This window comes from Elgaria multicarinata, chromosome 3 (assembly GCF_023053635.1).
Source record: "Elgaria multicarinata webbii isolate HBS135686 ecotype San Diego chromosome 3, rElgMul1.1.pri, whole genome shotgun sequence".
In the NCBI taxonomy this organism is placed as follows: domain Eukaryota; kingdom Metazoa; phylum Chordata; class Lepidosauria; order Squamata; family Anguidae; genus Elgaria; species Elgaria multicarinata.
The window spans coordinates 40124418-40138857 of record NC_086173.1 but is presented as its reverse complement, the minus strand read 5'-3'; the positions used below and the strand labels follow the sequence as shown (position 1 = coordinate 40138857).

Below are 14440 nucleotides of genomic sequence, written 5' to 3'. Positions count from 1 at the left end.
TCCAGATGAACCCGTGAACGTAACAAAATCCATTTACTTCAATGAGGCCAAGATTCTCCCACCACCCAGCCCCCAAAACCAAAGTACAATGAAACTTCCTTCTAGAATCCTTCAAGCTAGCAGGCGGGGAGGGGGAGGGGCGGGGAGAGAGGAAACACTCTGGATGAGGCACAAAAGGACTTTCGCTCAGTTTTATCTCCTCCTTTCCAAGAGGATAAACAGCTGTAGCAATAACTTCCCCCTTGATCTTAAACTCTGGCAGCGTTGAAAAAATTCTTTGTTTGAACGCCACATTTTATTTTCTTGCAAGGGCTGGGGTGGGGTGGGGGGTGGAACTCCACACACACTGTGACCTCTTCCATAACTACAACCTTACTTCTCGCAGAGAAGTGTAAAAAAGGAAAATGGGGGTAAGAGAGAATGCAAACTAATATCTTCCCCCCCCCCCACAACCTCTTAAAACACATCAGGAGGTCTTTATTTGTTCATAGACATGGATTCTCTACTGAAACATTTTTTAATGTGGCAAGTTTTGCTTGCTCTCTCCCCCCCCCTCCCTCCTGCCTTTCCTCCCCTTCTTCTACATCTGGCACCCATACAGTCTACAAGGCTTGGCATTGCTATTCTTCCCCCCAATTTTGTTTTTTAACTACAGCTACATTACTCAACACTGTGTGTGTGTGTGTGTGTGTGTGTGTGTGTGTGTGTGTGTGTGTGTGAGAGAGAGAGAGAGAGAGAGAGAGAGAGAGAGAGAAAGAGAGAGAGAGAGAATGAATCGTGAATTTTTATTTTTAAAGAAAGACACATACCTATCTTAAATTCATGTTGGATAGCACTCTCTGGCTAAGAGTATCCAACAGAAACCTGAGGTACCTATGTTGAAAACTGATTCATTCAATAAAGAATTTTGAGTGTCAACCATTTATGCATGTCTGTGTGTGTGTTAAAATGAAAGGCAAAGGCTTCAAAGACATGCTTATTAAGTGAACCTTAGAACAAAATCAATGCCAGATGTGACCAGAGCAACTACCCAGTCCTTCCCTAAGCAGTCCCTGCTACTCTGGGCAGTATGGCCCTCTTCCCTGAAGGTCACCTGCAGTTTCACTCTAAGTCCAGCCACACACAAAAATAATAACAATAAAAAAAATACCCAAAGCTTAGATCAAAATGATTCCCTGGGGGAGCAACACATTTGGATAATTAGTTTCACCTTGTGTCTGTACAAGATTAAAAAAACAAAACACTGGCCTTGGCCCTAAGATCCTTTTGTGCACTTATGTGAAAAGCCAAAAAATAGAAATAGAAATCTATCATTATCAGTCATTTTAAAATTTGCTGATAATTACAGCAAATTACACCATGGCCTAAGTAGCAATAACTGGAGAGTCTTTTCATATCAGAGGCATTATAATACCATAGCTAAGGTTTCTTGGTGTCGTCCTGAGAGTTCCTCAGAAGTTATCACACAGATGCATTCCTGGCTTGCTACCCTGGATCTCTGCAGTGACCACCATAATGTGTAGCAGGTAAATATGTGCCTGTTCAAGTCACACATAGTAAGTACACTCCAGGACACTACAATAAGCTGAGGCTCATGGAGTGGGGTCCACTACAGCTTTTCAAACCCATGTCTCCATCCCATTCACAGAGGCCTGGAGGACAAATGAAAAAGTACGTTTCTCTTAGTGTTTGATCCTGCAAGTTTTTGTGATGGCAGGAAGGGAGGAGAGGCAACAGGGAGAAAAAACTGCAGGGTAGGCATTGTTGGGCACCTGCCCAGGGCCCACAACCCAAGCAGGGGCCCACTGACAAGAGGCCCCTAGAATTGCTCCCCTTCTTCACCATTCCAACCAGCTGGTTCATCTGTCTTTTTGAGATGAGTTACAGTGGATGTCACTGACTCCTTTGGAATAATAAACCTCAGATCCGTTCCAATCCAGCCCTCCAGCATTTGCCAGTTGGCCATGCCCTTTTCCTCAACTTCAGATTATTTCGCGCTTTTCCAGCTTTTGCACATTTCCCCCCATTTTGAAAAGTTGGAATGCCTTCCTTAAGGCACAGTTATTGACAGTATGAACTTTAAGCTAAAATAAGTTCATATTTTGACCTACCCCATGTGCCTTTCAATCTGGCACTTTTGCCTTCAGGCACACTCTCTACTAGAATGTGGGCCCCCAACAGCTTCCCCAAAATTTGTCCCTGAGGCTGAAAGAGGTTCAATATCCCTGGCCTACTAATATCCGTGGCCCACTTCCTTACTGGCTCTCTGCCTGTCAAACAACCAAGCAGTAGCAATGTTGAATAAGAGGATGAGGAGCAAGAGCAAGTAGTGACAATGGTAGTGAGAAAGTAGAATCCCTCAGGCCCATTACCCAAAGGCCTTCAAAGGGCTTTCAAAGATGTAGAACTGGCACTGAGAGACTGCAAAACCTTTACAAGTGAAGACCTGGGCTGGACAAGATTGTTCTTTTCTTTATGGCAGATGGGTTACCAAGCTTAGAGCTAACACATGATATCTGGATTTTCCAGAGATATAAGCCCTACGTTCTCCTCTATGCTCAACATAAATCATATTAAGATATAGCACAATTATATACAGGGTGGAGAACCTATGCACTTCCAGATGTTGTTGGACTTCATCTCCAGCATGGCCAATGCTCACTAATGATGATAGGAATTGCAGCTCAACACCTTGAGGGCCAAAAGTTCCCTACTACTCATATACAGACTACACTTAGGGTTTTTTTGGGGGGGGGGAGGTGGAGATCCAACCTGTCCGATCAACATTAACATGTTTGACATTGCAGGTGAATGGGGGCCTACTGTACATGCATTATAATCCACAATGCCATCCTACCACCACTCACAGGTTTGCCACGGGATTCTTGCGTGTGAATAATATTATGCTCAGAAATACATATATCACATACCCTTGTCTTAATCCTGACACCAGAGTATTCTTAGCTCTAGAAATACCCAGGAGAACCTACTGGCACTTTGGAGCTTCAGTTCCATTGTAAAGACAATAACTTGGTTTGTACATAACGTTAACCCCGGTTTACTGAATCCATGGTTTGTTGCCCTACCCAGGATTTGTCTGGGCAGATGATCCAAGAAACCGTGGCTTGTTTTCTCAATCTCTGGGTTGTTTGATTCCATTCTCTTTCGCCCACTCCCTCCTTTTATCCCAAATGCCTTTGTGGCGCGCTGTAGTATTTGCATACAGACAGGCTGGTTTCTTTTTTTACTGCTGTTGCCTGCTGCCTCTGTAGCCTGGAAAAATAACTCATGAACAACTCATAGGTTCTGGATTCACTCATAATGACAACCCACATTTTAAACAACCTAGAGTTCACAACCCAACAATAAACCATGGGTTCTCTTTCTGAGCTGTTTGTAGTTAACGGACTATGGTTTGTTAGCGTGACTGGGTTTATACATCACAACAACCCAGAATTCAACAACCCATTAGTTAAACAACCATGAGTTAATGTTATGTCAAACCAGGTCAATACGACCTCCTGCAGCAAAGCGTGGAGTGGTGGAAGTACCATGTCAAGCAAATACCAACATCTAAGCCAAGGGAAATAATTATCAGTGCTCAAAGTAAATCATGCAAATGAATTAACTTTTGTGTAATTGGTTCTACTTCCAATAATTTTTTCACAGAGCTTCAAAACTTTGGCAACAACTCCTGAGTGCAAGAGTAATGGAGAATGGAAATGATATACAGCTTAGAAGTTGAAAAGATCTGCAAAGGGCAAGGAGGAAAGAGAAAAAATAGTAGCTATGGGATTGATCAGATGGTCATGCTGTGGAATAAAGCCTCACCAATTCCTATCTGGCTTTTGAGCCTGTACTGATGCTCATACATACAGTGTATTTCTTCAAGCAACTCTCCACTGCCATGTGAGTTAAAAACATTCAGAACCTACTGATAGTGAGAAATGAGTATTTGGTGGCAAAATGCACAAGTTCCAAAGGCATCTGTCTCACTAAGGGGGAGATGGACAAGTTCACACTTTGGATATTTACATATTCACACAAGCAGAAGGAGAGGAAAGCACAAGGTGAAGAAATGCAAAGCTTCATGATAGAGGAAGCCCTGAGACAGCTCAAAAACAGAAATAAACAAACAAAATGTGTTGCTGATTCTCTCTCCACTCCCTGCCCTTTGGTAATCTTTTAAACTTCCAAGTCGTATATCATTTCCATTCTACATTACTGTCCAAAGCTAACATCAGGAATTCAGATCTTCACGAGATAGTAGATGACATTGGAGATCACACTGCCCTATCTAGTTTCCAGTAATCTTGGTGAAACCTGCACCATTCTCCAAACAGTTTGCACCCAGAACCATGAACAAATACTGCACCAACCACAACAATATTCAAAGTTGGCTATTTCCTTTCACAAATTAGGACACAACACCTCTATAGACAAACAGGGCTTTGATTTAATGGTTGGTTATTTACTTAGCCTTGTACAAAAATCAGTCAAAGGAAGAATACCCTTCAGAAGCTTCCATCCCTTTTGCAAATAAGACACAGGGGCTGCAATCTTGTAAGAATCACTTATGTGCTCAAGAAGTCCTGCATACATTAGAACCCCTCTGCAGTTGATTACTCTGGACCCTGCAAAATGGGAATGATCAGGAACAAACTGCAAAATGGGAATAATTGGGCAGAGAGTAATCAATCACAGGAACAGGAACTTGCTAGTTCAAGGGGGGAAAACCGTCTAGAGCAGCAGTGTAGTCAGAATATGAAATCAGAACTTTGAATGAACACCTGTTATACAACACCATGGGCTCATCTACTTGTAAAAGGCAACCATGCTTGCAACGTAGTTATATAGTCTACCCACCAAGTGAGGCCTAGTTTGGTTGCCAGAGTAACCAACCCATCTCTTAACTACTGTTGGTTTGGTGGGGAAATATGAAGAGGACAGAAAAACTCAGAGAGACTAGTGAGCTACTTGCAGCCAACCTTCAAAAGGACATAGTAAGTCTGTCCTTGTGGGAGGATGCTTACAAATATTGCTTGGTTATTTTGGCACACAGTCTATGCAAACACAAGAAAAAGAAGAAAGAAACCACAACGATGCTTACCTATAATTTCCCTTTTTGCTCAGTTGCTCTTTAAAGTGCCCAAGTGTCAGGCTCTGGGCCTTTAACATCCTCCTGTAGGGAATTTCTTCTCCACAGAAAAAATAAGTGACAACCAACTCACTAGGCTGGGAGGAGTGAGCAACAGCGAGTTTCTTTGGCTCTTTATGACTGAAACATAAAGGAGGGATGAAAGAAACAGGTAAGACTTCACAACATTTAGAAAAAAATGTATACCATAGTCAAGAGTCTAACAGCATAAAGCATAGGTAGTCACCTAAAACATACAGCAATTGGAAATGAAAATAAAGGCAAACATTAAACCTTGAAGTGCTCTATCTCAGATAAATATTGATGCATGGAGAAACTATAATGATACTGCATGCAGAGTATTAAAAACAAAGAGCAAGACAATATTCTGCAGGAGCTTAAATCCAGAAATGCACAGCTTTAATTACCAGCCTGAAACCTATGTAAGAAAGTTAAATAGCTATTGTAACATTTGGGAGCTAAAAGTTTACAGGCTAGCATCACTGAAAGGCAATTTGCTTCACAAGCCAAAGTTCTTTGCAGCCCTTAAAAATGTCAAACTAAAATCGTACACATGACTACTCAGAAGTAAGTCACATTAATTCGCTCCCACATAAATGGACACAGGATTGCATTCCTATTTCAAATTTATGGTAGGAGCATGGGCAATCAGCATCCCTTTATCAACCTCAAACAAATGGTTGTCCAAGCCAGGACACAAATAGGATAGGCCACATGGGGTGCTGAGCACTGGTGCAATTCAGCCACACTGCATGACCCTAGACCAGGATGAGACTGGTCTAGGCCCATGTTTTATGGTTCAGCTAAAATGGGTGGAGACTGGCTGAGATGTTCTCCAGCTATTTCATCACCCATGTGACCCTCCAATCTCACTTTGCTACAGAATGTTGATTTCTTAATAAAGCTGAGCTGAATACTTTAACTCTCAAGAGTTGAACTCTGTGAAGTCTAAGAAGGAATGTTCCTTGAGAAAGCTTTCATTATAGCCCTCAGGATTAAACAAACAAACAAAATATCCATAGAGCAAGTTCTGTAAACCTCTGAGAAGGAGTCAACTCAGTCAACCCTGACTAGGAATCTGTAGGATTTTTATTGTTCTTCTATGTTATTGGTTTGAACTCCTCAATTTAAATTGATGAAGAAGATCTCCTCAAACCAGTCAGGCAACTGGCTACCTGCAAAGCTTATCTATTTTTCTATGATAAATGTCAGCATTTTTGAGATTTTGAGCCTTTGTCTATATGTTTGAATTGCATTTAATCAATTATCTTGTAATTATTTGAAACTTTTAGATTCCATGTTTGTCTAATTAAAATGTTATTTGTACATTACATATTTTTGAATAGGACTCCCTATTGCAGAACTGGAGAAACTGAGGCCATCCTACTTTTGTGGGGACTACCATCATCTTTGACTACTCATCATCCTTTACTATTAGCCATGCAGCTTGGAAGTGATAAGAGCTGTTCACAGGTTGACCACCTTGGCCCAAGCAGCTCACTTGTCAGTTGTACATATACGCATGGACAACGGCAGTAAAGCAAAAGAAAGGTCACTAAAGAGCATGCGGACAAGGCAGGGTAGTAGACCATCTCTTTGTTAGTGGATGGCCTACACAAGCATTTCTTAGCTTCAGAAAGCATGACACACAACGCAGCTGTTCGCAAAACATGACAGCCCACCGGGGGTTATTTAATGCACGATGAGGCTACAACCGGTGCAGGGCACATGCAGCTGTCAATTTGAATATGCAACCCCCAGTTGGAAGTTGTTGTGTCTTGCAAAACCAGCAACCATGGATTATGCAAGGGTTAAACAACCCTTTTTATATCCCAGAGTTTCTTTTAAGGCGCCATGGGACATTGTAGGAGCCGCAGCGTGTTGTCAAAACCCAGTCAATATTTCCAAGCTTCCACAACAGATAAGGATAAAAGGGGGTTGGACTCAATGGCCTTATAGGCCCCTTCCAACTGTACTATTCTATGATTCTATGAAAATATTGTCTATTTTATTGGGGATGGGGGTGTTAATCCCACAGGCTCAATAACCCAAAGTTTTGAGGGGTTGTACCTTAAACAGAGAACTTCACATAAGCGGGGCCTTTTCCATTCACTTAAATGCCAAAGAATACTCCATTCAATCTTCTACATCTACAACTCCAATAGCTGGATGGGGATTGTGGGAGTTCTAGTCCGACAAATCTGGAGGGCGTCAGGTTGAGGAAGGCTGCTCTACACTGAAGTGAATTGTAAATTGCCCCTGTTTATCTGGGGCAAAAAAAAAGGGCATTTCAAGAATTGTAGGGTCCACGTTAGAAATCTGCCTGTTGCATCAGATTTTGCAGTTGCAGGCATGCGGATTTTCGGAGCCATAACATAGTGACGCAAATGGCAGGGGGAGCAGAAAGCCAAGCCCTCCTCACACCTTGGGCTTCCGAGGATCTTCTTACGGAATAACAAACAACCCAGTTACCCAGCAGAATAGCAACAGTGCCTTGAATGCCATGGAAGCAACTTCTGAGGCAACATTGACTTGGCATGTCAAAAGGTCACAAAGTGTTACTCCACAGTAATTTACTCTTCCTAATTTGTTCCAAGTCTTTGTAGAGTGGCTTCAGGAAGAGAAAAAAGCTACTAGCAAAGACAGCTGGTGGACTTAAGGTCAACCAATTAAAAATGAAAGGCGGTAGTCAGGTGGCTTAGCTTGGACTTCAAACATTACTCATTGCTTAAGATGAAGAGCGTAAGAAAGAAAACTTTAATTATTTAGACTGTAGTGGATTTCTTGTTAAAAAAAGAACTATCCTGTAATTTGACTAATCCAATCTTTGTCCACTTTATAGGAATGCAAGCTAAAAAAAGAATCAGAAGACACGATTTGGCAATGTTTTGTTCTTGTTTCACCCCCCATCAAAAAGAAAAAGACTAAGTCACCAAGAAGAGGCAACATTTTCAAAGCACTACTCCACTGATAATATATGTTTAAAAGGCAGCAAATGATGAGTTATGACGACAACACTCACTCTTCTGTTGCTACACTTGCATTGCAAAAAGGACCATTTCCTCCTGGTACAGAAGTCAAGTGGGTGCGATCTCTCGGCTGACTTGAAGTTGAACATCTAAATTTCGGGGGGTGGGAAGGAGAAAGAGAAAGAAAAGAGCAATTAAGCTTTTCAAAATCCTACCTGTACATTTAAGATCCATATACTGAAACAATCAAGGAGAGAATTAAAGATGCTAAGAGCTAATGTATCCCAAGATGTTCCATTGAAAGACAGCAAAGGTATCATTTGACCAATTAACTGGATTCCATTCCAGAAAACATACATGGCCATCAAAGAAATAAATAAGTCTAGAATGAGGGATTCTAATTGTTCACCATGAGAGAAAAAGAGAGAGAGAGAATGGACTCCCATCATCTCTGATACTTGGCCATGCTGGCTGGGGCTGATGGAAGTTGTAGTCAAAAACATCTGGAGGGCACTGGGTCGCCTACAATTCTAGGCAATAGCTCAGTATAGCCACAACCATGTTTCCATGATTATTCCACAGCAAAAGACCAAATGCACGTGTAATGCCATAACTCTCAAACTATAGGGTGAACATGACCAAACAAAAATGTAACTAACTCGCAAGGTGGTTTGTTTTATTGTGGTTTTAATTTTGTGAACCGCCCAGAGAGCTTTGGCTATTGGGCGGTATAAAAATGTAATAAATAAATAAATAAAATAAATTTGTTTTTTGCAGTTTTATTTCTTCTCCATCTTAAAAGGTTTCTGTGGAGCTTAAACTGAACTGAAGTCTTCCTAGCTAAAAACACACACAAAGGCATTAGGTTGGTGACTGGGGCACTGCGCTTGAATCCAAGCTCATATCTCTGGGAGGGCTAAATGAGCATTATGAAATCAGCATCACAACTTTCCGAAGCCATGTCCTATATTCTCATCATACCAAGGCATGTAAGAACTTATGCTGACTTGACTTTTGCCCGGAACCACCAACTAATAAGGATTTGGAAATATCCAGCTTTTAGATATCACTTTTGGGTGGCCTATGGCTTTTGAAGTTACATCTGCACCCGCCCAGCTTTGGCCTGGTGTGTGTGTGTGTCTATCTGAGCAGAAATGGGGATTGGACGTTACCGTTGTTTCTGCGGCTTGGACACTTCTGCCAGCCTGCGACACGCTTCCTCCAACTGGGCCAGGGTGTTAGGCGGGGTCAGCGGGGGCATGGCAGGATCCTGGACAAAAGGGTGGGCAGGCTGAGCGCCACGTGGATGGCTGCTGTTCCCCCACAGGTGGTGACGAGCCGGGCGCTCCCCAGACACGCCTCTGGTGGACTCTGAGTTGTAGGCCTTCTTTGTGCTCTGTGCGCTGAGGGGAGAGAGACAGGGGAGGGAAGGTACAAGGTTATAAAAGCTGGAAAATATGACTTTAATAGCAGCTTCTGTTCTGTGCACTCACTCTCAAAAAAAAAGAAAAGAAAAGAAAAGAAAAGTCTGTCATAACATGAAAAGGGGCTCTTGCCAAAAACATGACATTTTTGTGGTTTTTCTGGTTCCGCGGAACAGCTTTCATATTAAACCGGAGGAGCAAAAGAGCTTCATTTGTTTTTAGTGATTGTAAAAATAGACAGCTGTGTAATAGATAAATATTTACCAGGAGCAACAGCGCTGCAGACAGCTTATATTTACCTATGGGGCTTGTGCTTAGATTGTCTTTCACTCTCCAGCATCCATTGCCAGACATTCTGAGAACGGTCCGCCTCCCCTCCAGGTAGCTGGATCCCTGGTGGGATGGAGATCCCTCCTCCTTCTCCACCTGGCAGGACGACGCCATCTGCCAGCTTACAGTTCCTTTTTGGTAGCGTCCCGGTTCTGCCGAGGCTTCCGCAAGAGAAGGGAGAACAACACTTAGTGAGCTTGCCATTTGCTCGTCACTATGGTCACTTATGCCAGAAACACACACTACTACCAGCATCGCAACCCGCTGCCTCTCCCACCCACATGCTCCCGAATTCCGCAAGATTTCACAAACTACTAGCAATCCCAACTCTTAGAAAAGCTGACATGCGTCACGACACTGTAGCTGAATGTGGACACCTTCCCCACCCTCAATTACACAACATGCTCAAGAGGAAACTCACCTAAATGGCTCTAGCTGAGCCACCGGGAGGTCTGCCCCCTTTGCGTGTCCCTTGCACTTGGAGTAGCAATAGTAGTCGCTGCCCCCAGCACACAAGCACTGGACCCGCTGGGCTGCCTCGGCTTCAATCTGCTCTTTCGTCTTGGGAATGGTGTGGTGGTGGATGTAGTGGTGGTGAACATGCTTGGTGGTCTGCTTGGTGACAAATCCTTTGCCGACGAGGGCACAGGTGGTAGGGATGGAGGCCGTACCGGGTGCCAGCAGCAACTTGCCACCCGGGAGGTGGTCCGGAGAGCGTGCTCGAGGGCTATGTCGCCCCATGCCAGGAGACTGGCACCCCGGGGTCTTCAGCACGCGGGAAAGATGGTCGTCCAGAATTGCCTGAGGATCGTCCTCATAGCTGCCAGATGGTAAAAGAGTGAGCGGGTGCTGCTGGTGCTGTATGGTCGAAACTTCTCGGCTGGTCTGTGCACTGACAGGTACGTCCGATCCCTCCTTCTCTTCATCCTTCAAGGGCAGAATATGAAGGACAACCAATCAATCAAACAAGCTTAACAAGGGAGATCTAGTAACTGCTCCAAACATCGTGCATTTCTGCATAACATCCTGAAGAGGAACAAACACACTTACAGAGACAGGCTCGTTATATATTTAAGCTACAAAGACACCTCAACAGTGAAATAGGAAGATGCAGAGGGTGGGGGGAACCAAAGTCATTGAGGTTTCATTTTTGTTTAAGTGCAGTACATGGCTAAGTAAGAATCAACCACTTGCCTTAAATCTTAGGAATATGCTGAGCTATGCCAGCTATGCCACCCCTAATAAAAACTCCTCTCGCCCACCCCCACCCCACCTCAATCTTAGCCAAGGGAGTCTGCACAGCAGGCATCTGTACTGAAAGGGTTAATCCACCTACCTCTGTGATTTGCTGCAGCCTCTCTTCCAAAGAGTCTATGGTCTCCTGCTCGCGCTTGAGCTTTTCCAACCGAGAGATGAGTTCAGCTGCAAAAGTAGCTGGTTCCACGGGGGTCATTTCCTTAGGAAGACGGTGGGTTCTCTACACAAATTGGGGACAAAGACAACGAGCCATCTTTAGCAGGCGGCGCAAGCCAAGGAAGCTTAGCCCGAGCGGCATTTCTGGCCCCGTTAAGCTTGTTGTGTCTCCATGTTTGGATGAAAAGACGACCGCAACTAGGCATGGTCTGCTCTGGATTTTTATGAGCTAGCGCTGTGGCCTCATGGAGTGACATCCTCCCCAATAGCGTTTGCCTTCGGCAGGAGCAGTTGGTCGCACTCCGAGGAACCCTGCTTGTTCTCTCTGTAGTACAACCAGCCCATCAGTAGCTACTCTGAAGTAGAAAATCTTCAAAGACTGTTGTCAAACATCAAATAAAAAACTCTGAGGTGGGAGGGAGAGACTTTAACTCAAGGAATAAAAGTGGAGTATAAACAGAAAGGAGTTGGAAATTAAAAAAAAAATAAGATGGGGGGGGGGAAAGGGAAGGGAACTGAGGGAAAAAAGAAGTCAAACGGTTGCAGATCAGAGAAGTGCTGGTAATTTATTTCCTGGCTACACACTGGGCACCTTTGAGGTAGTGTTGTCTCAACAGTGTCCTAGATCTCTCTCTCTCTCTCTCTCTCTCTCTTCCCCCATCTCTTTTCTCTCCCCCCCCCAATCTCTTTGTACAGAAAATGAAGGAAGCTGCTGCAGGCAAGCAGTGATACACTGCTGAGCGAGGCTGCCTCAAGCAGATCTATCAAGGGAAAAGGGAACATCTCCAAATCAAGTGTAGAATATAAAAAGGCAAGTGCGAATCTCTGCCAAAAGAAGCAAGGAATGGGGGGAAGCCCCCCATCCCTGTTTCGCTCTCATCTCCCCACAAGCACTCCCCCCATTTTTCCTTTGCCCTTAAATTCTGCATAGACACACACGGGTTTGTGTGTGTGTGCGTGTGTGTGTTTTAAAAAGCAGAAATCTGAACTGCCAACTCTTTCACATACTACCCATGAGATGAGGTGGGGCCTCTCTCTCTCTCCGGCAACCACTTAGCTTCAGAAATGATGTGAGGGTAGAAAAAGGCCACTCTGCTGGAAATTGTCACTCTTACACAAGCTGGCTCTATTCAGTTCCCTGATCAAAGCACTGCCTTACAGAGAAAGTCGATTTGCACGCCCCAGGACAAAATAATCTAATTTACAAGCGGAGGCTATAGAACTTTCTTTATGGAAGAAGAGCAAAATATAATAAATAAAGAAAGAAAGAAAGAGCAGACGGACACAAAGTAATTCCATACATCTCATACACACACACATACACACTCAGATTTCTCACTACTTAAGGAGACAGCAGGAAGAGGAATTTTGGTCCCACTAATCATGACACAAGATAAGTTTGTACTTGTCCATGTAAACAGTTTTGCAGAGAATTATTCACTGGAAGAATTAAATCTTCCTAAAACGTCCTGTACTTTAGATGAAAATGTAAGTGAAATTTCCAGAGATACACAAACTGTGATTGATTGAAATATATATATATATATATATATATATATATATATAGGTGATGGAGCACATATTTGGTACAAATATCCTCTTTCCTTCGGAAGAGATGGGAAGTCTATTTCCTGCCAAGAAGTTGCTAATGGTGAGAGGAATCCTGGCTCTGCTCAAATAAATAGCAGAGCTCCTAGTGACTTCAATGAGCACCGGATTCCTCCTGGTGTGTTTCTCTCTTTGACGTCCTGAAGAAGAGGAGAAAATGCAAAGCACGATTTGTGTGGTGGTGGGGAATCAGCTGTGGAAGTTAGGGCAGAGATTTAAGGGGGGGGTTCTCCCCTCCCTTCTCCAAGCCCTTTATTCATGTAGCTTAAAATGGACAGGAGGCAGGTACTTTATAGCAACCCTTCAGCAATGAATCAATGTGGTAAAAGTACTGCCAGAAGCCAGGTCAACAGTCATTCCCCGCCCCCTGCCACAAAGGGGCAGAGGGGGAGCTTTCTATCCAGAATTCATCTTTCCAATGGTGACTGGACACATTTAACCCAGTGTCAAGGGTGCCCTCCAGCTTTGTTGGACTACAACTCCAATAATAATCCCCAAATTATTGGAGGGCACCAGGTTGGGGAAGGCTGGAATAGTAAGATGGAAACAAGAAAAAATGCAAGACAAGTCCTGGTGGATTAGACCAAAGGTCTGCCTGGTCCAACATTCATTTCCGAATGTGGCCAGATGCTACCAAATGTTCACAGGTAGAGAACAAAGGCAATCACCAGGTAACCTTCAGGGCTGACCTCAGCATGTGGTACTCAGAGCAGAGGCAATATATCAGGCTTACCCACTAGCCATACAGACTGAGAATGATGGGAATTGTGGTCCAACTCATCCAAATGGCACCCAATTGAGGAAAGCTGCAGTATATCTTCAAGCCCCCACAGAAATATTTTTCCAGAGACAATGACCAGATTTGCATGATCATCACACCGCCAATGGGCTTATTTAAGCCACAGTGGGTTGTGGCATGTGCCAGCAGCCATTTTGAAACTTCAATCACTGGCCGAACGGTTGCCATGGTTTGTGGTGTCATCTTAACCCATGCGGCAGGGGTTGTTAGAGGGGGAAACAACCCTAAAATATAACGCATCAACAACCCCAGCTGCCCAGATTTGGATGACATGGCAAATCATGGCAACTGCCCCACCGGGGGTTGAATATTCAAAATGGCCATCGGCACAAACCACACTGGCTTAAATAAGCCACGGTGGGCTGCACTGATCCTGCCTGGCCCAATGAAAAAGGTGGAGAGAAGCAGGGGTGGGAAGCGTCAGTTAGGAAGGACGTCACATCTCCCAGGACTAAAACTCTTTAGAAACTTTTTGTTTGCTAGTTTAAGGCCCAGCTGATATACCCCAGAGATGGGTAAAGTTCAAGTTTGCACACTCTACTTTTTTTACTAGGATCCCAAGATCCACCATCCAGAGCCTGGCATAAGAATTAAAAATTCTGAGGCCAAGAATTCGTTTTGAGTACCAGAACTGAACAATGCAAGCAGTCTTCCATACATAAATCCACTCCTGATTCCCCCAAACTTTCTTCTTTTCAGAAAGATAATTTGGAGGACAGCGGGAGAGTCATTTTGCTGC

At 43.8% G+C, this 14440-nt stretch overlaps 1 protein-coding gene across 3 annotated transcripts in view; it reads right to left on the bottom strand.

Moving 5' to 3' along the window:
- Window positions 1-14440, bottom strand: part of AXIN2 (axin 2) — a 47454-nt gene that overhangs the window by 6618 nt on the left and 26396 nt on the right. For all 3 annotated transcript variants that reach the window (XM_063120038.1, XM_063120037.1, XM_063120039.1), the window contains exons 5-10: window positions 11218-11358; window positions 10303-10808; window positions 9851-10042; window positions 9300-9530; window positions 8181-8276; window positions 5111-5278 (exon numbers count right to left, since the gene is read on the bottom strand). In XM_063120038.1, the coding sequence (XP_062976108.1) occupies window positions 5111-5278; window positions 8181-8276; window positions 9300-9530; window positions 9851-10042; window positions 10303-10808; window positions 11218-11358 (1334 nt within the window). The remainder of the gene's footprint in view (window positions 1-5110; window positions 5279-8180; window positions 8277-9299; window positions 9531-9850; window positions 10043-10302; window positions 10809-11217; window positions 11359-14440) is intronic.